This window comes from Lepus europaeus, chromosome 18, assembly GCF_033115175.1.
Source record: "Lepus europaeus isolate LE1 chromosome 18, mLepTim1.pri, whole genome shotgun sequence".
NCBI classification, from domain to species: domain Eukaryota; kingdom Metazoa; phylum Chordata; class Mammalia; order Lagomorpha; family Leporidae; genus Lepus; species Lepus europaeus.
The window spans coordinates 16,009,185-16,037,095 of record NC_084844.1 but is presented as its reverse complement, the minus strand read 5'-3'; the positions used below and the strand labels follow the sequence as shown (position 1 = coordinate 16,037,095).

Genomic DNA, 27,911 nt, shown 5'->3' with positions numbered 1-27,911 from the left:
CGTTTGGTTTTTCTGTTGGTCTGAGAAATTTGCAAAGATTTGCCTTCCAGCTCAGATATTCTTTCTTCTGCTTCACCAAGTCTGTTGTTAAGGCTTTCCACTGTGTTTTTTATTTGACATTTGAATTTTTCATTTCTAATATTTCAGTTTGATTTTTCTTCAAAATTGCAATTTCATGGGAAAATTTTTCTTCCATGTAATATATGGATTTTGTTGACTTGTGAATTTGCTGTGCCTATCTGAAGCCAAGAGCCAGGAGCTTTTTCCAGGTCTCCCACGTGGGTGCAGGGGCCCAAGGACTTGTGCCATCCTCCATTGCTTTCCCAGGCCATAGCAGAGAGCTGGATCGGAAGTGGAGCAGTCGGGTCTCGAATCAGCACCCAATTGAGATGCCAGTGCTTCAGGCCAGGGCATTAGCCCTCTGCACCACAGCACTGGCCCCCATCTTCACATTCCAATATTAAAGTGTTATTATGTTCTTTTTGGGGGAATCATGCTGTCTTCCTTATTCTTGTTTCATGAACTTACGCATTTATTATTAGGCATTTGTGGAAATTCTTGTTGGTTTTCTCCTTTAATGGCTTTTGTTTGAACTATGTCTCTGTGGCTTAGTGGAATATCTACTGTTTCAGTGAATACTGAGAGGCGTGTCCTGGGTGTGTCTAGGGTGCTCTGGTCAGTGCTCCAGAGTGGGGTGAGTATCCAGGCTGACATCCAAGTGGATGTGGTAGATCTTCTCCGTTGTCACAAGGGGAGAGGGTGTGATCACTTCTGTTGGTGTAATCCCACCCTCACCTCCTCTCTTCCGAGGTGATCGATGCCCTGGGTTAGCCCACAGTAGGTTCAGCACTCGCCTGCGCTGCCACATCAATGGGCTGCTGCACTCTGCTCTCCTTGGTCTCAAAGCCAGGGCTTCCTCTGGCTCTCAGTTGTGAGGATCACGTGTTGTGTCTGTGCTCGCACCTTCTGTGCTGATCCAGCACATCTGTTCCTTCTGTAGAATTTCCATTGCAGACTGCACTCCAGCTCTCCGCGGGAATTCACTTCCTCCACTTTTTTGCTACTATTTTCCTTTACCCCAAAGCAGTATATCCTTTCCCTGTTCTGCCTTCTTGGAATCCTCACTAGTTTATTTTGATGCAGAAAAAATTTTGCAACCCACATGTTAGGATCTTTAAGAAGTTTGTGAAAAATGCATATAGAAATTATATATGAGTTTCAAAAACTTTTTACACCAAAATGAACATTTTTTATTTTCATTTTCCACAAATTTTCTGAAGTACTGTCCTGTATTCCACATTTTGTGTATTTCTCCCTCAGTGGACCTCTGGGTTTCTGCTGTCTTAGCTATTGTGAGTAGTGCTGCTTTAATATTGGTTGTGCAGAAATCTCTTCAGGTCTCAGCTTTACATTCTTTGGGATTTTTTTTTAAGATACAGTATTCACATTTATTAATATTTATTAGGATTATTGTTCATACAGGCTCAATTATCATAAAGGAAAAAGTGCTTGGGATTATTAAATAATATTGCAAGGATGACCAGACCAGGATGGGACTAAAAGGGACAATTTTTAAAAATGAACCAAAATTCACATCAAGCAATCAAAAGAAACTGTTAACTAGAGTTGAAATAAATCTCTGGTGTTAACACTGTAGGAAAATTAGCTTTTAAAATGATTCTAGTACAAGTCAGTTAAATATTTTTGACAGACTTCAAGTGACCACGTAAATGTGGAAATTCATATAGGCTGATGGAACTCGGCATAATCTTTATGCCTATTTGATACCTTCCAGAGAAAGTTCAGGTGTTTTAGAAACAATGAGCCCATCATCATGCAAGTTTGATACTACAAATGTGTCTTATAGAAACATGGTCGGTGTTAACAATGACTCCAAGATTGCTTTTCTCAAATAGAAAGCACTGCTCTTTTTAAAAAATCCTTAAAAGTGACCAGTGTTGTGGTGCATCAGGTTGAGCTACTGCTTGCAACTCCAGTATCCTATATTGGAGTACTGATTTGAGTGCCACCTGCTAACAATGTTCCTGAGAATGTAGCAGAAGATGACCCACATACTTGGGGCTCTGCCGCATGTGAGAGAACCAGATGGAATGTCTGGCTGTTAGAACCATTTGGGGAGTGAACCAGGAGATGGAAGATCTCACTTCCTCTCTCTCTTTCTCTCCCATTCCCTTCCTTCCTCTCTGTCACTCTACCCTTTGAATAAGTAAATAAATAAATCTTTAGTAAATAAATGATCAAAATTTCTTTTTAGCACTTCCCAAAGACTTGCCATGATTTCATCATCCTAGTTTTTCCTAATATATTTCTGAAATCTGGATGCTGCCTAGAATGATGTGTACATTTGATGTAGTTACTCTTTCACTCTTCTCTATGTTCCAAAGCCTGCCTTAAATCAATGCTGAATCCCAGTATCTTGGATTCAGAAGTGTGGTATGGTAGTGGAGAAGCATCATTGGCTATAGTATTAGAGCTCTTACAAATAAGGTTTTTAATGGCTTCAGATGGTTTTCTGCAGTGAAGCTCTGATGGTTACTTGCATGTGGGTAGATTTTAGACTGTAAGAAAAATAAAGCTCAGAAGTTTCTGTTTCTGTGAAATAAGATATTATGTATAAATTGAGTGGGTTTGTATTTTGAAACATACTTGTTCTAAGAGAGTGTAAATGAAAAGGGTCTGTTTTAGAAGCGGCCGTCACCGTCTCTTACATGTCATAGTGTCCTAGAGGAGCTGACCCTTAAAGAGATCTGTAGAACAGTGACCATCACTGTTTCTGGACAGTGTATCCTGAACCTGTCATTCTTATCTATTTGTGCATACCTGGAAACTGGCAAATGCGTGGGAAGAGTGTTAAAACTGAAGCAGTAAGCTTCTTATCTGATTTTGAAAAGCTAAGAAAACCTTCATTCTAAGGGTTTGTCAATAAATCTTTTTATATGACGGACTCTCTTATTGTGTTAAAGTATTATTATACTGTAATTTATACCCAGCTTCCTCTGTTGTTCCCCTCATCACCCCAGGACCTAGACTGCCTGGCTGAAGTGAGATTCTCCAGCAGTGATGTCTCTGTCTGGGGAAAGCCTGTTCGTTTGAGCAGTGCTGGCGAGCTGACGAGGTCTGACTAACTTCAACCACGGTCGGCATCAAAACTGCTTTTCATTTACCCAGCTTGTAGGGGTAGAACTGAAGACAAGGCTGATTGTTTTTCCTTTTTTGTTTGTTTTTATTTCATAAACATAACATACCAAATTACAGTTTATTTTCTAAATCATCATACCAAGGAGGTATATCCTGAGGGGTTGTTGTCTCCTGGGGATAGGTCTTGTGGGTCTCCAGGATCTCAAAAGTAGCAACATTTGTTGTTGAAGCATGTGAAGTGCCAGTGTCAGCTGAGGTGGTGAGGGAAAACCCAAGGGAGAGCGGTCCCAAATGAGATAGACAACGTCCAGAAAGAATTGCTGGGAAGTGGCTGTTAAGACATGGGCTGTCTTTCTGTTTGTGGTGTGTGCTTGGTTTTATGTTCTAAACCCCTTGGTGCCAGTGCGTCTGGAGACGTCTAAATGATCTAATCACAAGTTTCAAGAAGATGGTGCAACACTGAAACAAGATGTGATGTGCTATCATTTGCTGCTGTTTTTATTTAATAATGTATTTTGTGTGTTGATTGTGTTGATCTGTAAATAGAAGCTTTAAGTTAGTTGCCTATAATTCTTGTTAGCATTTGTCCAGAATATGACTTATTCTTTTCCTTTATAGGCATTTGATCTAACAGAGCAAAGATATGTAGCTGTGAAAATTCACCAGTTAAATAAAAACTGGAGAGATGAGAAAAAGGAGAATTACCACAAGTAAGCGTGATTTTTTTTCAAAATTTAATACTAATAGCTGGTGTTTAAGTGTTATGCTAAGATCTTTGTATGCAGTGTTGTTGCATTTTGTTTCATTTAATCCTCATAACTGGCCTAAAAGAGTGAATATCTTCATTGTGTGTCTTACTTACGAAGAAACTCTTATTTACAGAGTTTCAGTAACAGGAAATGATAGAGCTGGCATATACATCCCAATTCCAGAGCCCATGCTCTTAACCTCTTCCACTGTATTTAAAAAATAGGGACAATAAATACAGAAGTAAAGGCTCAGACGTCATTGTTGCTTGTCTGTAGATACCGAGTAAAGGTGTCCTTCAGTGGTCTGGGGACCCTGGGGAGCTGGGGGTGGGTTCTTTGCTATTGCAGTCATTTCCTTCTGCAGAAGACAGGGCGTGCGGTGCGCCTTGATGGTGCCTAGGTGAGGAGTTGAGCCCCTCGGCGTTCCTCACAGTTTCCTATCTCCAGTTCTCATTTCAGGGTTCTTCTTTCTGTGCCTCTCCCTTAAGTGTGCTGCTAGTGGCAGCCCTCCTCTGTCCTGGAGGTGAGGGGTTAGGAGGGTGGTGTCTTTAGCATGAATAGCTAGTACATGTATAGCTGTGGATTTCCTTGTTCAGCTAATGTCAGGTTTCACCTACATTACCCAAGCCTCAGTGCACTGGCACATTGGTGGCCCATTTGCGTTGGAAGCCACATAGACTTAATTTGCCATTCCCCCCTGGGCTTCGTTTTGTTTCCTTTTTGTAGGTGCTAGCATTGACTGAGACAGACCCTGCTCCTCAAAGGAGGAGATAAAGCGCCTTTTGATAGAAACAGACTCACCTGTCCTATAAAAGCAGTCTTGATTCTTATAAATAATACTTCGGAGTGGGGAGTGGAGGGTAGAAGACTTTGACATAGCATTTTAGTGGCCTCTAAATCTCCAGGGGAAAACCTAACGTCTCTGTGTCATCAGCCAGTTCTTGAGACCTGGACAAAAGCTGTTCTTGCATTATACCTGTTGTTCATCAGGGACCCGAGAACTCCTCCTCTGTGGACAGGTTGGCGGTGGCGCTCAGTGCTGGAGAAAAGGTTCTGTGGGAGTGTTAAGAGAAATAGGCATGGGTAGGAAAAGGAGTGCTGTGTGGTTCCCACCCCATCCCCTGCAGGTGTGACAGGCAGGCAGCCGCATTCCAGGCACTTGACAAGCAGGGATGAACGGCATGCAGCAGGAGTGACAGGAGCACGTCAGAGAAGGAAACCACATGCTGTTCCAACCAGTTACAAGGAAGAAAAATGTCCCTTTTGTGTTGAGCCTCTAGGAGTACTTAGGAGTGTTGGACCAGCGCTTTTTAAAATGCCTTCAGTTATCTCTGGGGCGTGTTCTACATCTTATCCATGCCTTGACCGCTTGAAAACAGTTGCTTCCACTAGGGATCAGCCCTGGTTAACCTTGAGAACAGAGTTCCTGTGCTGAGAATTTTATGTACTTTCCCTAGTTTCAGCATCCGGCTTTATAGGCTGACCTTAAAGAGAATCCTAGTGTTGAATACTATAGATAGGCATTCTGTTCTTGCAGCCTTGTGAAATAATAAGGGGTTGGAACCAGGTTCCTGTCCCTCCTTAACATACTTGGCAGGCAATTTGAGTCCCCAGTGGTATGAATTGGGAGTCTCTCACATTTCTCTACCAGATGCAGAGAACAAGCAAAGGGAGGGGTGCCCTGGGCTGAGTGCTTGCTGTCCAGCTGCAGGCTCCAGCACAGCCTTTCTTGCAGGAGTCAGAGCCTCTGGGCAGGGCTGCTTCTGCTTGAGAGACACTCTGGGCTGCGTGCAAAGTTCTTGTGATCGCATTCTTCCTTGCCAGAAGACTCTTCCATATTCCCCCTTTCTTTAAAAGATCTTTGCTTTCTAAGTGATATGAAACCATACTGAGAATTTTAGCCTACAGATAATGGTGAGTTGGCAAAATGTCATTTTACTCTTTTGAACTTGGAGGAGGTTTATGTCAAGTACAGAACGGATTTTGAAGAGTGCTTTAAAATTCAGTATTAAACTAAAAAGTGGTACACTTCAGTGCTGTGCTGACATTGTAAGGTTACTGCGCATAGTAAGATCTTTAATTGCTTTTCCATTCATGGAGATGATTCCTAGTCCCGTTTTAGTTTAAAAAATAAAAAGGAGGAAAAACTCAAAGGAAAAAAGGGTCTTGTTTTGTTGAATTTCGAGCTCTGTTCTGGATCGTCTTTCTTCCTTCCCCCTCAAAATAGAAAGTAAACCAATTGTATTAATTTTCAGATGAAACCCTTTATAAGTATTGCTAGATTTAAATCCCTAAAATACCATCTTAAAAATTCTGTAGTAAGGGCCAACGCTGCGGCTCACTAGGCTAATCCTCTGCCTGCGGCGCCGGCACCCCGGGTTCTAGTCCCGGTCGGGGTGCTGGATTCTGTCCCGGTTGCTCCTCTTCCAGTCCAGCTCTATGCTGTGGCCCAGGAAGGCAGTGGAGGATGGCCCAAGTGTTTGGGACCTGCACCCGCATGGGAGACCAGGAGTAAGCACCTGGCTCCTGGCTTTGGATCAGCGCAGTGCGCCGGCCGTAGCAGCCATTTGGGGGGTAAACCAATGGAAGGAAGACCTTTCTCTGTCTCTCTCTCTCTCACTGTCTAACTCTGCCTGTCAAAAAAAAAAAATCTGTAGTAGGAAAAATTTCATGTAAAGTTATCTACATAATTTCTGTCTACATGTAATTTATATATGAATGGATATGTTCTTATACAGTACTCTTATTTCTAAGATAAAAGCAACCTTTTTAGAAATCTAAATATATATCTACTTTTTTATTTTTTTAGTGTTTGACAGATAGAATTAGTGAGAGAGAGAGACAGAGAGAAAGGTCTTCCTTCCATTGGTTCACTCCCCAAATGGCCACTATGGCCGGAGCTCCGCCAATCCGAAGCCAGAAGCCAGGTGCCCCTTCTTGGTCTCCCATGTAGGTGCAGGGGCCCAAGCACTTGGGCCATCCTCCACTGTTTTCCTTGGCCATTAGCAGAGAGCTGGACTGGAAGAGGAGCACCGGGACTAGAACCTGGCGCTAGAACCTGGTGCCCATATGGGATGCCGGCGCCGCAGGTGGAGGATTAACCAAGTGAACCACGGCGCTGGCCCCTAAATATATGTCTACTTATAAAAAAAGAAACTTTAGAAACTAAGTTTTACTACCTCTTTATTAAAGTATGTTTTGATAATGCGTGAATCCCTCGGATGCTAAATTGGAAGTTGAGCATGTGAGGGGCAGGACTCAGCTACTGCCTTGCTGAGGAAGTAAGAGAAGCAGATCTGAGCATGGGACGCACTGGTGCCGAGTTGTCCAGGACTTTGAATGACACTTCCTTTGTTTCTTAATTGTTGTCTCCTTTAGTTTCCTGTTTTCTGTAAGGATGACAGAGAAGTTGGTCTCTACTTTGAAATGCATAAAATGAAGATGTTGAAAAAAATGAGTAGAAAATTATAGTAAAAATATGTAAGAGAAAGAAATGACTTGGACAATGATCTGTTTAGTCCACGGGTTTTTAAACTTGTTTTATGGACAGCAGTCACCCTTATCTTACAAATGTGATACTACATGGGATCCTGATACATTACAAAGTGTCAGTCTACTTTGATGGCATGGGTTTGGGCTTGGGCCACAGCTAAATTTTCTCAGTGTTTGCAGAGGGTGCATTTTTGTCCTTGCATTCCATTGAGGGGGGAAGTGCAGCTCAGGGAGCTGGAATCACCAAACCCCCCACAAGGAAAGAGTGTGTGCTCCGACACCATCTGCCTCAAAGCCGGCAAGTCGGTGATAAAGAATCAGAAAAAGAAAAATAAGACCAAAGTTTCCATTGAGGGAAAAAACATTAATTTCTTTTAGATGCCTAGTCCCTTCTCTCTTTGCCCAATTTTTACTTCAGCTTTTCTTCAGTTGAGTACTTTCTGTGTATTTTTGATATATTGGAATATACCAGTTTCAGTAAATACCCAGGCCCCCACTTTTTTTTTAATTTTATTTTACTATGCTGTGGAAAGTTCCTCTTTCTGACTTTTGCCCTTTTTTTTTTTTTTTTAAAGATTTATTTTATTTATTTGAAAGAGTTACCGAGAGAGGTAGAGACAGAGAGAGAGGTCTTCCATCTGTTGTTTCACTCCTCAAATGGCTGCAACGGCCAGAGCTGCACTGATCCAAAGCCAGGAGCCAAGAGCTTCTTCCAGGTCTCCCACCTGGGTGCAGGGGCCCAAGGACTTGGGCCATCTTCTACTGCTTTCCCAGGCCATAGCAGAGAGCTGGATCAGAAGAGGAGCAGCTGGGACTAGAACTGGCGCCTATATGAGATGCCGGCACTTCAGGTCAGGGCTTTAACCCGCTGCGCCACAGCCCCGGCCCCATGACTTTTGCCTTTTTAAACAAGACATCCAAAATTAAATGATACTGAATTACTTTAAAATGTAATAGTTTCCTTAGAACCATCATTGTGGCATAGTGGGTTAAGCCACCGCCTGCAACACCAGCATCCCATATGGGCACCAATTAGAGCCTCAGCTGCTCCACTCCTGTCCATCTCCCTGCTAATGTGCCTGGGAAAGCAGTGGAAAATGGCCCAAGTCCTGGGGCCTTAGCACCTACTTGGGAGATCTGAATGAAGCTGTTGGCTCCTGGCTTTGCCCTGGCTTTGCCCTGGCTCAGCCCTGGCTGTTGTGGTTATTTTGGGAGGGAACCAGCAGATAGAAGATATTCTCTCTCACACCTCCACCCCCTCCACCCCTTCCACCCCCATGTAACTCTACCTTTCAAATAAATAAAGAAATCTTAAAAAAAAAAAAAAGGTAATATTTTCCACTTATTCCCTTTATAAACATGAACTAAGTACTTTAGAAATTATTGATAACTTTATTATGTGTAAACATGTTTCATTCTTTTAAAATCCAATAATTGAATATGTTAGAATATATAATAAAGACTATATAATACATTTTTATATACTCTTATGATTTTAAACTATAAAAGTACTGTTTAAAAAGATATGACTAAAGCTGTACATGGGAGATTCGTCTCAGGACCCCCAAAGATACCAAATAAAATCTGAGGATGCTTATGTTAAGTAATAGTATTTGCGTGTGACACATGAATGGACATCTCCCGTATACTTTAAATTATGTCTGCATTAATTGTAATATCTAATACATTGGAAGTGCTATATAAATAATTGTTAAGAGAATAATGACAAGAAAAGAAACCTGCAAGTTCAGGACAGAAGCATTTTTTTCCCCAAGTATTTTCCGCCCACAGTTGGTTGAATCCATGAATGTGCAACCCACAGATATGGAGAGCTGACTGTACATATATTAAAATTCTGTATTCTGAGAAAACTGGGATTTTCTTTTTTTTGAAGATTTATTTATTTATTTATTTATTTGAAAGTCAGAGTTGCACAGAGAAGGAGAGGCAGAGAGAGAGTTCATCCATCCACTGGTTAACTCCCCAATTGGCCACAATGGCCAGAGCTTCGCCGATCAGGAGCCAGGAGCTTCCTCCCGGCCTCCAATGGGGGTGCATTGGCCCAAGGACTTGAGCCATCTTCTACTGCTTTCCCAGGCGATAGCAGAGAGCTGGATCAGAAATGGAGCAGTCGGGGCTCAAACCAGCGCCCACATGGGATGCTGGCATTGCAGGCTGCAGCTTGATTCACTACGCCACAGCGCCAGCCCCAACTTCATGTTTTCTTAGAACAAAATAAGGCTGATGGCAACTTAAATCTTCCTTGTGAAGAATAATATTTTAAAACAAAAGTCAAAGCAATGCTAATTGACAGATAACAGGTAATCTCTTAACACAGATGGTTTACAAGCTAAAAGTGACCCCTTTGCTGTACCCCAGAATGAAAACATGTACAGATATGAAATATCAGCTTCTGAAGAGAGAGAGGGGGAAAGCTGTCTTGTAAATTTTAAAATCTGGTATTTGAGTGTAAATATGAAAGAGGTATGAATGCCATAGCATGAACTTGAAAGGTGTAAAAGATTGACATACATTCACTTGACCAATATTTGAGCATTTCCTATAGAGAAAATAGGATGAATAATGTAAGATGAGGGGATCAGATTGATACGAATAGAATGAACATGTGGAAATGGTGGAGAGATGAAAGAATATTTAGGAATATCGTTGAAGAGTTCTCTGAGAAAGACCAAAATACCTTCTTGTTAATTCCCCGATTTGTTTACAGGCATGCGTGTAGGGAATACCGGATTCACAAAGAACTGGATCATCCCAGGATAGTTAAGCTGTATGATTACTTTTCACTGGACACTGACTCGTAAGTGCTCTGCCATTTTACTTGAGTAGATAGTGTTATTTTCTTGTCATGTTGACTAGTCATGAAATAGAAGTTAAATCTGGATTCAGGGAATATTCTCTGAGAGAACCAAATATATTAATTTATAAGTAAATGATCATACATAAATTCAGAATTGTGTTGGCAAGATATCTCTAGGCCAAAAGGCATGCACCCTTGTGTTCTGGTAAACGCTTAACAACCAGCTTGGAGAGAAGAAAAGTATTTTTCATTTTTCATGGCATAAATATTCCTGTCATGTCCAATTTTGAGCTAACAACTTAAAAAAAAAAGCTTAGTTGAACTTAACTCATATACCATATGACTCCTACATTTAAAGTATGCAACTCAACAGTTTTTAGTATATTCACAGATTTATGCAACCACCAGTAAAGCCAGATTTGTAATATGCAACAATGCCTTCTGTCTCTAGAATTCCTCTTCTTGATTGTCACAGAAAGGTCAGCATTTGTTTGTGCTCCTTTTGTGACTGGCATCTTTCACTTAGCATAGCATTTCCAAGATTCTTCTGTGGCTAGCATGTTGATATCAATACATGACTTCTTTTTATGGCCAAATAATACCCGTGGTATAGATTTACCACATTTTGCTTATCCATTTGTCCTACAAATGATTTAATAACGAGCTCAAAAAAACTTCTGAAAATGTAAGTCAGCTCTTCAGAACTGGCACAAATTGTTGCCAGCATGCCACTGACGTGCCCACTGCGTAGACTGTTCAAGAGGGTCTCTGCCCCACCTTTGAGACTGATGGACTCCGATGGGCCTTTTCAACAAAACCAGCAATGTGACTTCACCCTGAATGAACGTAGCACAGATGAAGGCAGAGCCCAGTGCTGCACACTGACGGATAGGTTCGTAAGATGTTAAAATTGGAATGGATCTCAGAGTCTAGCTTCTCATTGGATTTCAAGGACCAGAGAAGTTAAATGACTTGTCTGAGATCTTTGACAGTCTTGGGCATTACTATGTGTTGTTAACTGATATACCTTATCCCGAGAGCCTCTGGGTTTATACAAGATCTGAGAAGTATTTCAGCCCTTGGAACTGTTTCTCTATAGGCGTCTGGACTGAGTCAGGAAAACATACCCTTGTTCTTGATTCTAGTTTTGATCAGTAGCTACCTCAGAGGTAGCTATGCAGACAGACTACCAACCTGTTTCCTCTTGCTGCCACTCAGGGTATTTCCTTGTCATTAAGGTGGCCCTCACACCAAGTACAGCCGTTTGTATTGCAACAGACCAGGATTCAGAAAAATAATCTGGTTAAGGGCAGGTCTCTGTAGTATGATGCCACTTGTTTGATTTGAGCAAATTCCTTAAATATTAGGTAGACTCCCCCCTGAGATACAAATACAAAAACTAGTTTAAAAAAATTTGGATTATCACTTGGAATTATATATATAATTTTATCTAATACAAATCATTGAGTTGATTCTGTATTCTTGAGTTGTTTACTTTGATCTTCCTATTGTATGTATGATAACTTTTCACCCAGAATAAGTCAAACCATTATTGTAGAAAATTCTGAGAATTGTTGGGTACTAAAAGTAACATTTTATTTCCAGCTTGCATTTGGATTAAAGAATCAGTTCCCTGAGCATGAGAGTCTGTCCCAGATTTTAGCATCTTGGATCAGAGAATCTGTTGATTTCAGAGATTTATTCTTGAATAGGGTACTGGCCTGCCTTGCCATGGTTTTGGGAGCATAAGCTATTGTTCAGTTTTGGGATTCCACAAGAATATGTGTCCACATTCAGCAGCTGTGCTTTTGGAAGGCCTCAGATTGCACAGACTCGGTGCTGGCCCTGAGCCTCTTCACCTCAGTTCTGTTCCTTATCTTCCCTGCTCTGCGTCTTAGGTAGGTGGGCCCCCGTAGGCTAGGCTTTTTAGGCTAATGTTTGAGTCGGTGGCCAGCTGGGCTCAGCCAGTGAGGAGGCGAAGATGAAGATGTTTCTCTACCCTCTCCGCATCCTCCCTGATGACCCTGTGTTCAGGCTGCACCATCTCTGCTCTCTGGCCCTAGGGTGCTAATGCTTCCTGCTGTCGATGATCTCAGGGGTGCCCCACTGGCCAGTTTGTCTTCTTAGCTCTTCCTTCACCTGTGTGATCAGTTCCCTAAATTAAAATCTCTGTTTTTTGTTTTTTTGTTTTTTTGACAGGCAGAGTGGATAGTGAGAGAGACAGAGAGAAAGGTCTTCCTTTTTTGCCATTGGTTTACCCTCCAGTGGCTGCTGCGGCCGGCGCATCTCGCTGATCTGAAGCCAGGAGCCAGGTGCTTCTCCTGGTCTCCCATGCAGGTGCAGGGCCCAAGGACTTGGGCCATCCTTCACTGCCTTCCCGGGCCATAGCAGAGAGCTGGCCTGGAAGAGGGGCAACCGGGATAGAATCCGGCGCCCCAACCAGGACTAGAACCTGGTGTGCCAGCACTGCAAGGCGGAGGATTAGCCTGTTAAGCCACGGCGCCGGCCTAAAATCTCTGTTTTAAATACTCAAGTGTTTTTTGTGTTTTTTTTTTTTTTAAATATTTATTTATTTATTTGAAAGGCAGAGTTTTAGAGAGGCAGAGGCAGACAGAGAGAAAGAAGTCTTCCATCCTCTAGTTCACTCCCCAAATGGCCACAACAGCTGGAGCTAGGCCTATCTGAAGCCAGGAGCCAAGAGCCTCTTCTGGGTCTCCCACCTGGGTGCAGGGGCCCAAGGACCTGGACCATCTTCTACTGCTTTTCCAGGCCATAGCAGAGAGCTGGATCGGAAGAAGAGCAGCTGGGGATGCTGGCACTGCAGGTGGAGGATTAATCTACTGTGCCACAGCAAAGTACCCTCTAGTGGTTTTTATTTCCCAACTAGACCCTAGCTGGTACGGTCAACAGCTCAAAAATTATTCACCTCTCAGGGATATTCCAGCAGATTAGGATGCCTTGTATCAGTTTATAATGCCTTGGAAGATAGACACATGACCCATATGGTAGGTAGTTTTAAATTTGGATCTGTATGATGTATTCTGGTAAGTTAAGTAAAAAGAACCTGTGCTGGTTAATAATATGTTGTTGCATGTTTAGAAGCTGTTTTATACCTGTGTGTTTAGCAAAGAGAAACTGTAGTGCAGTGTTGTGCCAGACTGCCAGGAGACATGGTGTAGAGCCCAATCTTGAGACCTAGGCCAAACCTGGTTTCTCCCTCACTGTCAACACCCAGGATTATACAGCATTTACAGTGAGAATTGTGGACTTGATCACAATGTGATTGTTTAGAAATGGATATATGATGTCAGTTTGTAAAGGAGACCTTCCATAAAGAGCTTGAGCTGACGTACAGTTTTTGTGAATGTCCAAGTGTTCGTTGGCACTGGTTTGCGAGTCGCAATCTGCTTGTTCTTACTCCGTGGCTTACGTGCTGGTTTATGTGTCTTTAGGTTTTGTACAGTATTAGAGTACTGTGAGGGAAATGATCTGGACTTCTACCTGAAACAGCACAAGTTAATGTCGGAGAAGGAGGCCCGGTCCATCATCATGCAGATTGTGAATGCTTTAAAATACTTAAATGAAATAAAACCTCCCATCATACACTATGACCTCAAACCAGGTAAGTCTAACTTTTAGGAGACAACGCTGGTAGCTTTTCTGTGGCTTTATACGTGACTTAGAGTATTTGGTAGCAGTAGAGAAACCCTAATAACATCTGCCTTTAGCTTTCCTGGTAGGTGTGGCCAAAGGACCCTGCACTGGGCTTGGGAGGGTGGGTCAGATTAAATACTCTGGGGAAACAGTGCCTTTGTGTGTGTGCAGCTAGCACAGTTCCTGATGTCAGTCCCATTAAGAAAGAACTTTCTGGCAAGTGCAGTTTTGCTTGATCCCATTTCTCAGACTAAGGAGCAGATCTTCCATACCATGTCTCTTTGATGAGTGCCCCAAAATTAATGACTTATCTTTTTGCAAGGTTGTCATCTAACTTTGATAGTCAGCAGAAAACAGTACAGGGCAGTTAGACTTCGTACCTCCTTTTTGTTGTCCTCAGCTGATGTTTAGCCTGCAAGCACGCTGTGTACAAACTAACCCACTCGGCTTGGGCATTAGGAAAATGGTTCCTGCTTTCTTCCTGGAGCTGCAAAACAGTTCTGTGCTTTACTTCTTGGTTAGCTACATATGAAATGTCACTGGTTTTTAATGTTCTAATATAATGCAGAGGACTAGAAGCGATTTTTTAGAAGATGATTGCTATGTGATTGGGTTTTCCATCACTGAATTCGGCACAGTTTTCTGCCGTAGGAGCTGTAGGTGGCGCTGTGATACCAGCTTTGATACCTTTGGGTGGCTTCTTTGATTTTTTTTTTTTCCTTCAGAAATTTCTGTTCTAAATAACTTACTTCACAGAAAGTTCAGATGAAAATTTCCCATCATTTTTGACCACTTATTCAAGTAATTTTTATTTGGTGACTTATTTTTACTTCCAGTGCTCATCATGGTGGCTTTGGCACATTCGGCAGGTGGTTCTAGGAGAAGAAACATTTCCAGCAGACACAGAGTACCCTCCCTCAGCATTTAGAGTCAGATTGTTGTATACCAAAGATACAGATGTTTGCATGCAGGAGTTGGAGTTCAGTTCATCACTTCTGTTACTATTTTGAGTTTTTCTCTTAACCAGGAAGCTTCTGTTTATTCATGAAGCTTTTTATCTTTTTAGGTAATATTCTTTTAGTAAATGGTACAGCATGTGGAGAGATAAAAATAACAGATTTTGGTCTTTCCAAGATCATGGATGATGATAGCTACAATTCGGTGGATGGCATGGAGCTGACATCACAAGGTGCTGGTACTTACTGGTACGTACCCAGGAGGTCTGCTGGGATGACCGGTTAAGATACAGCTTTCCTCTGTTGAAGCCGTAGTAACTAACAAGGGATTTCTGTGCTGTCTGTTAGGCAAAAAGGGCCCCCAGACTCTCCTTCCTCAGATCGCTTCCCCCTGTCCAGCTGTTTCTGTGTTTACATTAGTCCGTCCTGGTTTTGTGATTGCTCTCTCTTTCTGGAAAGAGAGCTTGTATGCAGCCAGGTGTTTTGAGATGTGTGTCCCTTCCACAGGGCTGGCCTGAGGAGTGAACAGAGAGCAAGGTTGCTCATGTTGTGAGCATGAGGATGGCCCCAGATTATTTTCAGAGCAAATGTAGGTTTCTTTCTTCATAGATTAATGAGAGGAGGGATTTGTTTCTAGAGTTGCCTGAGGATGATGGACTAAAGAATTACAGGCCTGCGCCACGGCTCCATAGGCTAATCCTCCGCCTTGCGGTGCCAGCACACCGGGTTCTAGTCCCAGTTGGGGTGCCAGATTCTGTCCTGGTTGCCCCTCTTCCAGGCCAGCTCTTGCTGTGGCCCGGGAGTGCAGTGGAGGATAGCCCAAGTCCTTGGGCCCTGCACCCGCATGGGAGACCAGGAGAAGCACCTGGCTCCTGGCTTCAGATCAGTGCGGTGTGCCGGCCGCGGCGGCCATTGGAGGGTGAACCAACGGCAAAGGAAGACCTTTCTATCTGTCTTTCTCTCTCTCACTGTGCACTCTGCCTGTAAAAAAAAAAAAAAAAAAAGAATTAAGGCGCTGTGAAGACCAGGATGAAAAATAGCCATGGCATCACATGAAATCTATACAGAAAAACGTGAAGTTTGTCCATGTCTGTTAGCCATGTTCTAAAAAGTTCTGGGTTCAGCATGCCACAGAGGATTAAGCTGCTGCCTACAGCACCAACATCCCATATCAGGAGCACTGGTTCAAGTCCCGGCTTCTCCACTTCCGATCCAGTTTCCTGATGATGCACCTAAGAAAGCAGAGTAAGATGCTTCAAGTATTTGGGACCTTGCCACCCATGTGGGAGACTTGGAAGGAGTTCCTGACTCCTGGTTTTGGCCTGGCCCAGCCCCCACCGTTACAGCCATTTGGAGTGAAACCAGTGGATGGAAGATCTTTTTCTCTGTCACTGTGCCTTTCAGATAAATAAATCTTACAAAAATAAAAAGTTTTGAGGCACATGTCTTCCCATCTGTTGTCACCCTTTCTCCCAACAGCTCTACCCAGCTAGCTCTGCCTGCCAGCTGTATGACCTCTCCTGTTTCTCCTGTTACTTACGGCAATGAAAACTGTAAAAGATACTTGCAGCTTGAGTGGTTAGCTTTGTGATTGTACAGTGTTGTTACCAAAGTTTCCTTTTCTCTTCCAAGTTAGTTACTCCAGGTCACAAATTGTCATATGTGTTTCTGAACTTGGAGAAGGCTGTATAGGACTAAGATTCCATGGCACATGCTGTTGTATCCTGGAGTGAGGTGGTCAGACCACTTATCTTTGTGGCCACAGGGCCATAGGCCTTAGCAAGAGGATTGACTGAGAATGAGAGGGTTGCCAAGGAAGTAGAAAAGGAAGAGGGGGTGCCATTCACATTACATGGGGTCAGCCATGTTCCATCCGGTTGACTGCTGCTGCTAACACCATGTGTGTCACACTCTGCCTGCTGTCCCTCCATGTTATAGAGATGGCACCTATAGTAAAAAGTCAGTCCCTAAATTAAAACTTTGAAATCCTAGGCTTAAAATAGAAGCTACATTTTACAGTGTTTGTTCACTGTGGTGGTTCTTGTGGGTTAGTGTTCCTGTCACTAAATGAGGCAAAAAATAGCTGCTGTTGGGAACTCTGGAAACAGGTCTAGAACTCTGCTACATAAGTTAGCTGGGACTTGGATTTGAGCTTTGTGTTTGCTCCTTCTTTTTTAGATGCAGTTTTTTTCATGTCTAAAATAGTTATCTCACTGCTGTTTAGTGCTGTATTTGCTTAGCTGTAAAAATTCAGCAATTGGAATTTAAATAAAAATTATGAAGCTTTTTTTAAAGATTTATTCATTTATTTGAAAGAGTTACACAAAGAGGAAGGCAGAGAGAGAGAGAGAGGTGTCTTCCATCTACTGGTTCACTCCTTAATTGGCCACAACAGTTGGAGCTGGGCCCATCTGAAGCCAGGAGTTTCTTCTGGGTCTCCCATGTGGGTACAGGGCCCAAGGACTTGGCCCATCCTCTACGGCTTTCCTAGGCCATAGCAGAGAGCTGGATCAGAAGTGGAGTAGCTGAGACACGAACCAGAGCCCATATGGGATGCCACACTGCAGGCGGCAGTTTTACCCGCTACACCACAGTGCCGGCCCCAAATTATGAAGTTTTATTTCAAAGTTATCTGTTGGGGAAAGTGGAGAAGGGTATATGTGAATAAAGATTGGGCACATGTTGATAGTTACTGAAGCTGGATGATATTTTTGTGGTTCATCGACTCTGTTCTACTTTAGATTATATTTGAATTTTTTTTTTCATAATGAAAAATAAGAGGAGGACTTCTGAGAAAATTCAGTTTTATGGATTTCTATGATGGTTTGAAGATCTCCATTTTGGTAAACACATTGTTGTAATCACCACCCTCTATGTGATTCACTTATGATGACCTAGAGAGACACAAATAGAGTAGGAAGATGTAACATATTCTGAAGGACTGTTTGCAGTGTTTGGTTGTTCAGAATTAAATGAGCCATAAACTATGCCTTGAGAATCATTGTTCCATATGAGGCCATTTATTGTGATAACATCTGCAACTTTTTTTTTTTTTTAACACAATTTGGTGTACTAGAACTGTCTCTTTTCTTTCCCAGAGTCCTTCACATGAAATTAAAATGCTTGTTATTTTTTAGTATTATTTGGACAAAGAAGTAGTTTACTTTTTTTATTTGCAAATGGAGAAACTAAGACTTAGATTTTGATCTGCCTGACTTGCACTATCAAGTTGACATCAATGTCTTTCATATTCTAAAAATTGTACTAAAATAGTACTCTGCATTTGGGTGAGTTCAGTGACCCCTAGTCTTCCTCCACCACCTCCACAAAAATGTCATAAATACATTAAAATGGTTATTTTAGAATCAAGGTTATGCTTGTTGCTTATCCAAGATTATGTTTGCCGGCGCCATAGCTTAACAGGCTAATCCTCCGCCTTGTGGCGCCGGCACACCAGGTTCTAGTCCCGGTTGGGGCGCCGGATTCTATCCCGGTTGCCCCTCTTCCAGGCCAGCTCTCTGCTATGGCCCGGGAAGGCAGTGAAGGATGGCCCAAGTGCTTGGGCCCTGCACCCGCATGGGAGACCAGGATAAGCACCTGGCTCCTGGCTTCGGATCAGCACGATGCGCCGTCCGCAGCGGCCATTGGAGTGTGAACCAACGGCAAAAAGGAAGACCTTTCTCTCTCTCTCTCTCTCACTATCCACTCTGCCTGTGTAAAAAAAAAAAAAAAAAAAAAAAAAAAAAAAGATTATGTTTAAGTTACATAAATCGAAGTATCAGAACTCAGCCTGGTGTCATGGTTCAGTCAGTTAAGCTTGCCATCTGACACTAACATCCCACATGAGTGCTGGTCTGAGTCCTGGCTGCTCCGTTTCCAGTCCAGCTCCCTGCTAATGTGGCTGGGAAAGCCATGGAAGATGGCACACGTGCTTGGGCCCCTGCCACCCATGTGGGAAATGGATGGAGTTCCAGGTTCCTGGCTTCCACCAGGCCCAGCCCCAGCTGTTGCAGCCATTTGGGGAATTTGGAGAGTGAACCAACGCAGTGGGAGATCTCCCCCTCACCCCCATAATGCTACTTTTTAAATAAATCAATTTCCATTAAAAAAAGTATCAAGAGCTGTAAAAACTAGGGTCCGTGGGGATTTTAGTGATGCTTGAAAGAGCTATTCTTTTTATAAATTCTTTTCTTTTCCCTTAATTTTTACTTCTTTGCCTTTTTTCTTCTCAGTGAATTCTATATATTTCATTTTATAATATTTCATGTTATTATTTTAAAGATATGTCCTTTGGGCAACGTGAAGGAATGAAAGAAAATCCACATCTAGTCAGATAGATAGATGTTTTTTAATTATGTTACTTTTTAAACCCAGGCATGTCATAATGTTTGATAAAGCTGTTGTGGAAGGGAATGCCCTTTTTAGTGCCCCCACCCCTTACAGAGAATGTACTGAATAGCACTTTTATTAGGCGCAGCCCTGGGCAGGGGGGCCGGGGGTGAGTCAGGCGGGGCTGGGGGTGATGCTCGGCTCCCTTCATGCATTCAGGAATGAATCACCACCTCTCCACGTGGCTCACTGACTCTCCATGGAGGTCTAAGTTGACTGTTCAAATTTAGGTATTTCTGTTTTCAACAAGATCTCTGCCTTTTTGTAAATGACTTAAGTGGATATCAGTATTTTTTAAGAAGTTCTGTTTCTCTTTTGGCCCAGGTATTTACCACCAGAGTGTTTTGTGGTTGGGAAAGAACCACCAAAGATCTCAAATAAAGTTGACGTCTGGTCAGTGGGTGTGATCTTCTACCAGTGTCTCTATGGAAGGAAGGTGAGGAGAAAGCCTTGGAATGGCTGGGCTGCTGTTTGGGCGGCACGTGGACGAGGTGCCTCCACATGGATTTGTCTCTTTGAGTCAGTCATTGGGTTTTACAGAATGCAGGCTGGAAAGTAGTGGTCTAAGGAAAATATAGACTTAATAGTAAAAGCTTTATGTGTAAACAGAAATTGTTGGCCCTAGGGCTAGGACCTAATGAATTCTGCTGGGCTGTTGCAAACTTGCATTTTTGCTTATCTCTATTAGATCTAGGACATGTTTTAATTTTGATAATAAATGTAGAGACATGAAATAGTTTATACACTTGTACAGTCTTTCTGAGAGCCGTTCTGAAGAGTTCAAGAACTGAAAATTGAAATATCCCAGACTCTATATCCAACCACCCCAGTGGCCAAAGCCAATGCTAATAACAGCATGCTTTATAATTCCATCCTGCAGAGGTGGAGTCCGAAAATAGCCATTGTCTGTTACCTCTGATTGCGGTGACTTATCATTTGGATACGTAATAAATGACCTAGGTGGTAAACTATGCCTAATGGATGTCCCTTTTGTTTTCCTTGTGAGCGTGTATTATAAATGTGTTTATTCTGGCCGGCGCCGTGGCTCAACAGGCTAATCCTCCGCCTTGCGGCGCCGGCACACCGGGTTCTAGTCCCGGTCGGGGCGCCGGATTCTGTCCCGGTTGCCCCTCTTCCAGGCCAGCTCTCTGCTGTGCCCAGGGAGTGCAGTGGAGGATGGCCCAAGTGCTTGGGCTCTGCACCCCATGGGAGACCAGGAGAAGCATCTGGCTCCTGCCATCGGAACAGCGCGGTGCGCCGGCTGCAGCGCGCTACCGCGGCGGCCATTGGAGGGTGAACCAACGGCAAAAGGAAGACCTTTCTCTCTGTCTCTCTCTCACTGTCCACTCTGCCTGTCAAAAAATAAATAAATAAATAAATAAATAAATAAATAAATAAATGTGTTTATTCTAATCCGGCTGTTTGTTTATATCCCTGTATGTGCCTTTAGTATGTATATTTCAGCATTCCCATTAGGCTGTGGGTATAACCCAGATGGGAGTTCTGCAGCTCCTCTCAGCTCTTAATATTTTGATTACACTCCTCAGACCAAGCTCTTAATTCAGATTACAGCTTCCTCTTCAAGTTCTCTTTGGTGTGTCTGTCTTTAGCCTACCTCTCCAAAACAGGGAAACCATTCAGAACTAGTGGTGCTTAATTATTGTTTATGCTGTCTGATAATGTTGAATTGCAGCTGATAACAGTGGTAGAAGATATCTAAAAAGAATTGTTTGCAATCTCTTAGTAGAAACAACGTTAGAGGTAACAGTAAGCTTGAGCTTAATTTTTAAGAGTTTACAAATGTACTTTAGAAAGTTATGGGAAAATGAGATTAAAAGATGAGTTTATTTTGTTGCCAAAAGATTTTGAAAACCATGCATAGATTCTTCATACTGCTCATTTTCTGTGAACTTTGTGAAAACCTTGTGTGTGCGTGAATTTCAGAAATCTTTGGCACCAAAATACATGTATCTTTTAATTCCATTGTTCTATAAACTCTTTGAAATACCCTCATAGTACAGAATGACAACCTGGGGCACAGGTGAAGTCACTAAGTGATCCCAGTTTTTGTCTTGGTTACCACCTTCTCGTTAACCCTTCTCTCTGTTGCTTCCTTTTCTGTCTTTTTTTTGTCTGGATCTTGGGTGGCCAATGGCACATGTCTGTAGTGCTTAAGTCTACAGGTGTCACTCAGAGTGAAAGTAGTTGTGAGTTACTACTCTGAGTCTCTCTTTCCTTTGCTGTAAGCAAGGCTGGCAGAGGTGTTAACATATAGGAGGTGCTGCTTCTACTCTCATCTCTGCCTTGACCTTGAAGTTGGACTTTGAGCAATTCTTATTAGGAGAGGTCTTCTTTTCTTTCCCTATGATATTAAATTGTGTTCTCTCTAATTTTAACCGAAAACCCACCTTTGTTCATTTGTTTGTTTTGTTTTTACATGATAGCCTTTTGGCCATAACCAGTCCCAACAAGACATTCTACAAGAGAATACTATTCTTAAAGCTACTGAAGTGCAGTTCCCGCCAAAGCCAGTAGTAACACCGGAAGCAAAGGTAAGTTTTGACACAGTGGCTAGCAGAAACGACTACTTGGCTTTCCATGTTACTTTGGGTAATAGTGGATGGATTATTTGATATGAAATTCAGAGTAAAAACATTAAGCATAAATTATTATCCTTAAGAACACAAACAGAAGAATATTGCTGACACACTGCCTACCTCATCTTTGATTCCAATGAAGAGGCCTGTTGACAGCTGGTTGTTTTAATCCACAAAGGCTCTCCCTAGTCAGGGAGGGGGAGGGAAGAGCATCTTCAGCGATCTACCAGGTATCGTGGGCAGTATGGAGGATATCCAGGATCATCCCTGTTTGGGGTTGTGGTCAGTTTGGAGAGCTGGAAACTTTTTTTTTTTTTTTTGAAGATTTAGTTATTTATTTGAAAGGCAGAGTTGCAGAGGCAGAAAGAGAGAGAGAGGTCTTCCATCCACTGGTTCACTCCCGAAATGGCTTCAATGGCCAGAGCTAGGAGCTTCTTCCAGGTCTCCCACGCAGGTGCAGGGACCCAAGGACTTGGGCCATCTTCTTCTGCTTTTCCAGGCCGTAGCAGAGAGCTGGATTGAAAGTGGAGCAGCCAGATCTCAAACCAATATGGGTGCCAACACCACAGGCAGCAGTTTTGCCAGCTCTACACCACAGAGGCAGTCCCTGTAAACAGTAAATTTTGTGGCAGTTAGTGAAGCCATTACTGAAATACCTGGAAAATGGAATTTAAAGGTGTTTATTTTGGTACCAAAAATCCTGAAATTCATGCATGTAGTTTTTTCATAAAAATGTAGTTTTTTTCAAAAAAAAAAAAAACAAAAAAACAAAAAAACAACTTTATAGAACTGGCGCTGTGGCGTAGTGAGTAAAGCTGCAGCCTGCAGTGCCGGCATCCCACATGGGCGCTGGTTTGGGTCCCAACTGCTTCAGTTCCCATTCAGCTCTCTGCTATGGCCTGGGAAAGCAGTAGGAGATGGTTCAAGCACTTGGGCCCCTGCACCCGCATGGGAAACTGGGAAGAAGCTCCTGGCTTCAGATTGGCGCAGCTCTGGCTGTTTTGGCCATCTGGGGAGTGAACCAGTGAATGGAAGACCTCTCTGTTTCTGCATCTCTGTAATTCTGCCTTTCAAATAAATAGATAAATCTTTTTTTTTTTTTTTTTTTAATATCGACTTTACAAGAACTTTTTTGAAGACGTTGTATGTGTAGATTTCAAAATTTGGGGGCATCAAAATTTATCTTTTAGTTCCATCTTCCATAAACTTTTTGAAATCCCCTTGTACTCCATAGGGCAAAGAAACACAGAACAAGAGGCAGGGAAAGGAAGCTGTAAACAATCACTCTAGGTGCATGTGCAAAGGAAGGTTACAGTAACTTTTTATAGTCTGTATTTCCTGTTACTTATCTTTCTTTATGTATTAACCAGTTCTGCTTGGGGGTGCTGGTCAGTTCCCCTGGATGCTGTGGGCATTCGCATTTTTAATGTCACAGTGAGCAGTTACAAGTGTAATCCCCTGCATCAGCGCCTGGTCTCTGCTCTTCCCTCACAGTGTGCCTATGTGCAGTGAATTCAGAAACAGCCTTTTCAAAGTGAGTGAGTTGACATGTGACATGTAAGAATGAACATCTAGGCGTTTATAATTGCTGACTGCTGGCTTACTGCCCCCATCCCCTGAGACATTCCATCTGCAGGAGAGAAGTCCTGTAATACATTCCTAGGGTAAATAAATGTAGGTTTCCTGACTTCTGGGAGAAGGCTGGAAAGAGACTCAGCTTTGAAACCTGATAGGCCTAATTTTGGTGTCAGCTCCACAAGCAGTAGCTGTGTAGCTTTGGGCAAGTTTACTGAAATCTTCTGGCTTGCTTTTCCTTATCCACAAAACAGACAAAAACCTTCCTTAAACGGTGGCTGTGAGATTCAGTGGTCTGTGTCACCTGCTGCAGCTCCTTGTAGTCCTGATGCCACAGCAGCCAGTCAGAGTTGACAGGAAGGGCGTGAGCCGGTTGCCTGGTGTTTAATTCTCCCCATCTGTCAGATCTCTCAAGACTGTTTTCTTCACAGCACTTTGGTAAAATTGTGGTATTCAGTCAATAACTAGTGAAACGGTAGATACTGAAGATACAGAAATACTGCCACATACTTCCACTCGTTGTCCCTAACTTCCCTCATCTTCCTCCTCGTAAGTATGTATTTCTACCACCACTATACCCTCTTCTCCCTCTCCTCCCACTCCCACAGCAGGCCTTTACTGAGTGTCTGTTAATTACTACACACCTTTCAGAGTAGTGGAGATGGAACTGAATATGTAGCAATAAACTCCACAGACAAGGCTCCTGCCTTTAAGCAGCTTACATTCCACTAGATGAGAACAAACAATAAAATTTAAAAATGGACATATTTCAGATGATGATAAATGTTATGAAGAAAGTAAATCTGAATCAGGTTTGGGATGCGGAAACCCCCCCCCCCCCCTTTTTTTTTTTAAGATTTATTTATTTATTTGAAAGTCAGAGTTAAAGAGAGAGAAGGAGAAGCAGGGGGGGGGGGGGGGTTCCTCCATCCACTGGTTCGCTTCCCAAATGGTTGCAATGGCCAGAGCTGAGCTGATCTGAAGCCAGGAGGCAGGAGCTTCTTCCGGGCCCAAGGACTTGGGCCATCTTCTGCTGCCTTCCCAGGCCATAGCAGGGAGCTGGATCAGAAGTGGAGCATCCGGGACTCAAACCAGCACCCATATGGGATGCTGACACTGCAGGTGGCAGCTTTATCTGCTATGACACAGCACCGGCCCCTGGAAATCCTTTTCTTCTGATCATGTGTGTAGGGGAAGCCCTGATGAGATGGCATTTTGAGCAGATGTTTTGAGTGTTGTGTAGATTTGGGAGAAAAATGTTCTGAGCAGAGAGAAGTGAGCATAGGTCAGATATGACAGTGAGCCAAGTAGCCAGAACAGGGGCAGAATGGTAGGAGAAGCAGCTGTGAATGGAATGGAAAGTAGTTGAAGGTTTTAATCAACACAGTTAACGGTGTGATTTGATTGATTACTGTTTTAAGAACCTGTACTTACAGCTATATAGACGGAAAACTCAAGGTAAAAGAAGTTTATTTGACCAGTATCCAACACTAGATAACCTGTTTAAATCCAATTTAAAAGGCGAAGTGTCATTACATTCATTTCTGTGAACCTATTTTTATCTTCCAAATGTTTTTTTTTTTTAATAAAAATTTATTTATTTATTTATTTATTTGAAAGTCAGAGAGAGAGAGAGAGGTCTTCCATCTGTTGGTTCACTCCCCAATTGGCCGCAACAGCCAGAGCTGCGCCAATTCGAAGCCAGGAGCCAGGAGCTTCCTCTGGGTCTCCTACGTGGGTGCAGGGACCCAAGGACTTGGGACATCTTCTACTGCTTGTCCAGGCTATAGCAGAGAGCTGGATCAGAGGTGGAGCAGCCAGGTCTCAAACTGGCACCCATATGGGATGCCAGCGCTTCAGGCAGCAGCTTTACCCGCTATGCCACAGTGCCAGCCCCTCCAAATGGTTTAATCCAGCAAGTACCTAAGTGTCTTTGATTTTGAAAAACCAGGATTAGTATTATACATTCATGGGTTTTTTTTTTTTTAAACTAAATAGACGAAAAAGAGAAAATCAATTCAACTATACTTTCTGGGCACTTTTAGATCCGTGGCAAAACTGAGTGAGAAGTTCAAAGTTCTCATGCACCATCCATCCTGTCCCCATGCAAAGTGTCCCTCATCCATATCTCAGAGCAGAGTCTGGATTTGCTAGAATCATCAGTGAATGTGCATGGGCACCCCAGGGTCATCCTCATGTAAAATGTGGGCTTTTGGTGGTGATCATGTTTAGATTTTTTTTAATGGATTCATTTGTTTAAAATAATTACATCCCAAAACTTGGATACATAGACCTATGTAATTTAAAAGCAAGGAGACAAGCAGGAAAAGAGAATGAATCTGTGTGAGGACCTTTGTCTTTATCTTAAGGGCTGTGGAAACTAAAACTGTCTAGTTTTTCATATCCAGTGCAAACGAAACCTCTGAGGCAGTCACGCAGTTGAACTCCGTATCAAACCCCACTCACAGTCTGTTCAAGGCTGCGTCACTCTTGGGGCTGCAAGTCCAGTACAGGTCTCCCTTCTGCTAAGCTGTGTGCCTGACCTCTCAGGGGAGAAGGAAGTCCACGTGGAAGGCAGATCACTGCCTGTGGCACGTTGCAGTGTTGATCACTGTGCTCTCCTTCCACTGCGTGTAGACTGGCCACATCCTTGGGAAGCTCACCTGGGAATGTGGCTTGTCAGCGCAGTGAGGGAATTAGGCTGTTCCACCCAGGCCTCCCAAGGCAAGGAGAATTTGCTGTTGGCTTTGTGGCTGTGGGGGCAGGGACATTCAGAGGCCATGCCCTGTGAGGAATGGCTGCGCCCCTTTTACCCGGAACAGAGGTAGGAGCCATTTGCAGCACAGTGGGGCTCCCTCGGGTGCTGTGTGATGCTCGTGTTGCTTCTCTTTCCCTGATCTTTGGGTCTGCCTGGTGGTTTACAGGAAGGACCTCAAGTGCCTTCTCTTCAGGAGACGTTTGCTCTGGGCCCTGGCAGCTGACCCAGAGCCTTGGGGTTCCTACTGCATTGCCAGGATTGTCTGCTCCAACCTTCTGAAAGAAACTTTCTTCACAGGCATTTATTCGACGATGCTTGGCCTACCGAAAAGAGGACCGTATCGATGTCCAGCAGCTGGCCTGTGACCCCTACTTGCTGCCTCACATCCGGAAGTCGGTCTCCACAAGTAGCCCTGCTGGAGCTGCTATTGCATCAACCTCTGGGGCATCCAATAACAGTTCTTCAAATTGAGACCGACTCCAAGGCCATAAACTGTTCAACACACAAAGTGGACAAGCGGCATTCAGCAGCGGGTTTGGAACATAGCGAATCCGAATGGATCTCATGAAACCTGTACCAGGTGCTTTTACTTTCTTGCTTTTTTCCCATCCATAGAGCATGACAGCATCGATTCTCATTGAGGAGAAACCTTGGGCAGCTCTGGCCAGGCCTCGTAGGAAAAGGCCCCGCCCAAGGTTCCGGCGTCAACGGCCACTGTGTGTGGCTGCTCTGAGTGAGGAAAAAATTAAAAAGAAAAACTGGTTCCATGTACTGTGAACTTGAAAACATACAGACTCAGGGGGGTCCCTGATGCAATGCTTCAGATGAAGAATGTGGACTTGAAAATACAGACTGGGCTAGTCCAGTGTCTATATTTAAACTTGTTCTTTTCTTTAATAAAGTTTAGGTAACATCTCCTGAAAAGCTTGTAGCACAAAGGCTCAGCTGGGGATGGTGTTTGACTTTGGAGGAAAAAAGTTGCTATTGCCCGTTAAAGGCACTAGAGTTAGTGTTTTATCCCTAAATAATTTCAATTTTTAAAAACATGCAGCTTCCTTCCCCTCCCCCCATTTTTATTTTTGAAAGAATACATTTGGTCATAAAGTGAACCCCGTACTCGCCAGTTGGTGGCAACGTTCATTCCAATCAGATGCAGCTTTTCCTCCGTCTGGTCTCCGTTTGCAGTTGCTTCCCTCATCTCAGTGGGGAGAGAACTGAGTGGGAGGACTGAGATGCGTGGGTTTTTGCCATTGGACAAAGAATGAGGTAGAAGACTGCAGCTTGGAGTCTCTCTAGGTTTTCAACTTTTCTTCACAATTTGAACACTTGACGGTTGTCCCTTTTAATTTATTTGAAGTGCTATTTTTTTAAATAAAGGTTCATCTGTCCATGCAGTCCTCTTGGATTCTCTGAATGTAGTAACTGTCAAAGCTGTTCAAAGGTAGGCAGAGAGTGGGCCCGGAGCCAACTGCTCCAGGAATCGGTGGCTCCTTCCCCGTCTTTGCCTGCTTGCTAAATGGTGTCCATTTCTTGTTAACCACGTTATTAAAACTTGATCAGCACATAAGCTTTCCTCTTGTTAGCTCCTCTGGCAGAAAGCAACCTTCCCCCAGTCCTCTCAGTTCTGTGGGTGTGTGCTCGTGTATGTGTGGGTGTATATATACACACACACTTTGTCTAACCCACATTCATAGATTCATCAAGTGGATTTTAAAAAAATAATGTCAAGGGAAATAGGTATTTCAGCTGTGGACCTTCTTTTGG

At 43.1% G+C, this 27,911-nt stretch overlaps 1 protein-coding gene across 4 annotated transcripts in view; it reads left to right on the top strand.

The window, feature by feature from the left end:
• TLK2 (tousled like kinase 2) overlaps positions 1-27,541 on the top strand; it is a 139,655-nt gene extending 112,114 nt beyond the window's left edge. For all 4 annotated transcript variants that reach the window (XM_062175639.1, XM_062175638.1, XM_062175640.1 and 1 more), the window contains 7 exons: positions 3,778-3,869; positions 10,129-10,218; positions 13,671-13,840; positions 14,939-15,077; positions 19,542-19,653; positions 21,662-21,769; positions 26,445-27,541. In XM_062175639.1, the coding sequence (XP_062031623.1) occupies positions 3,778-3,869; positions 10,129-10,218; positions 13,671-13,840; positions 14,939-15,077; positions 19,542-19,653; positions 21,662-21,769; positions 26,445-26,618 (885 nt within the window). In that variant the 3' untranslated portion in view covers positions 26,619-27,541. The remainder of the gene's footprint in view (positions 1-3,777; positions 3,870-10,128; positions 10,219-13,670; positions 13,841-14,938; positions 15,078-19,541; positions 19,654-21,661; positions 21,770-26,444) is intronic.
• The last annotated feature ends 370 nt before the right edge of the window (positions 27,542-27,911 follow it).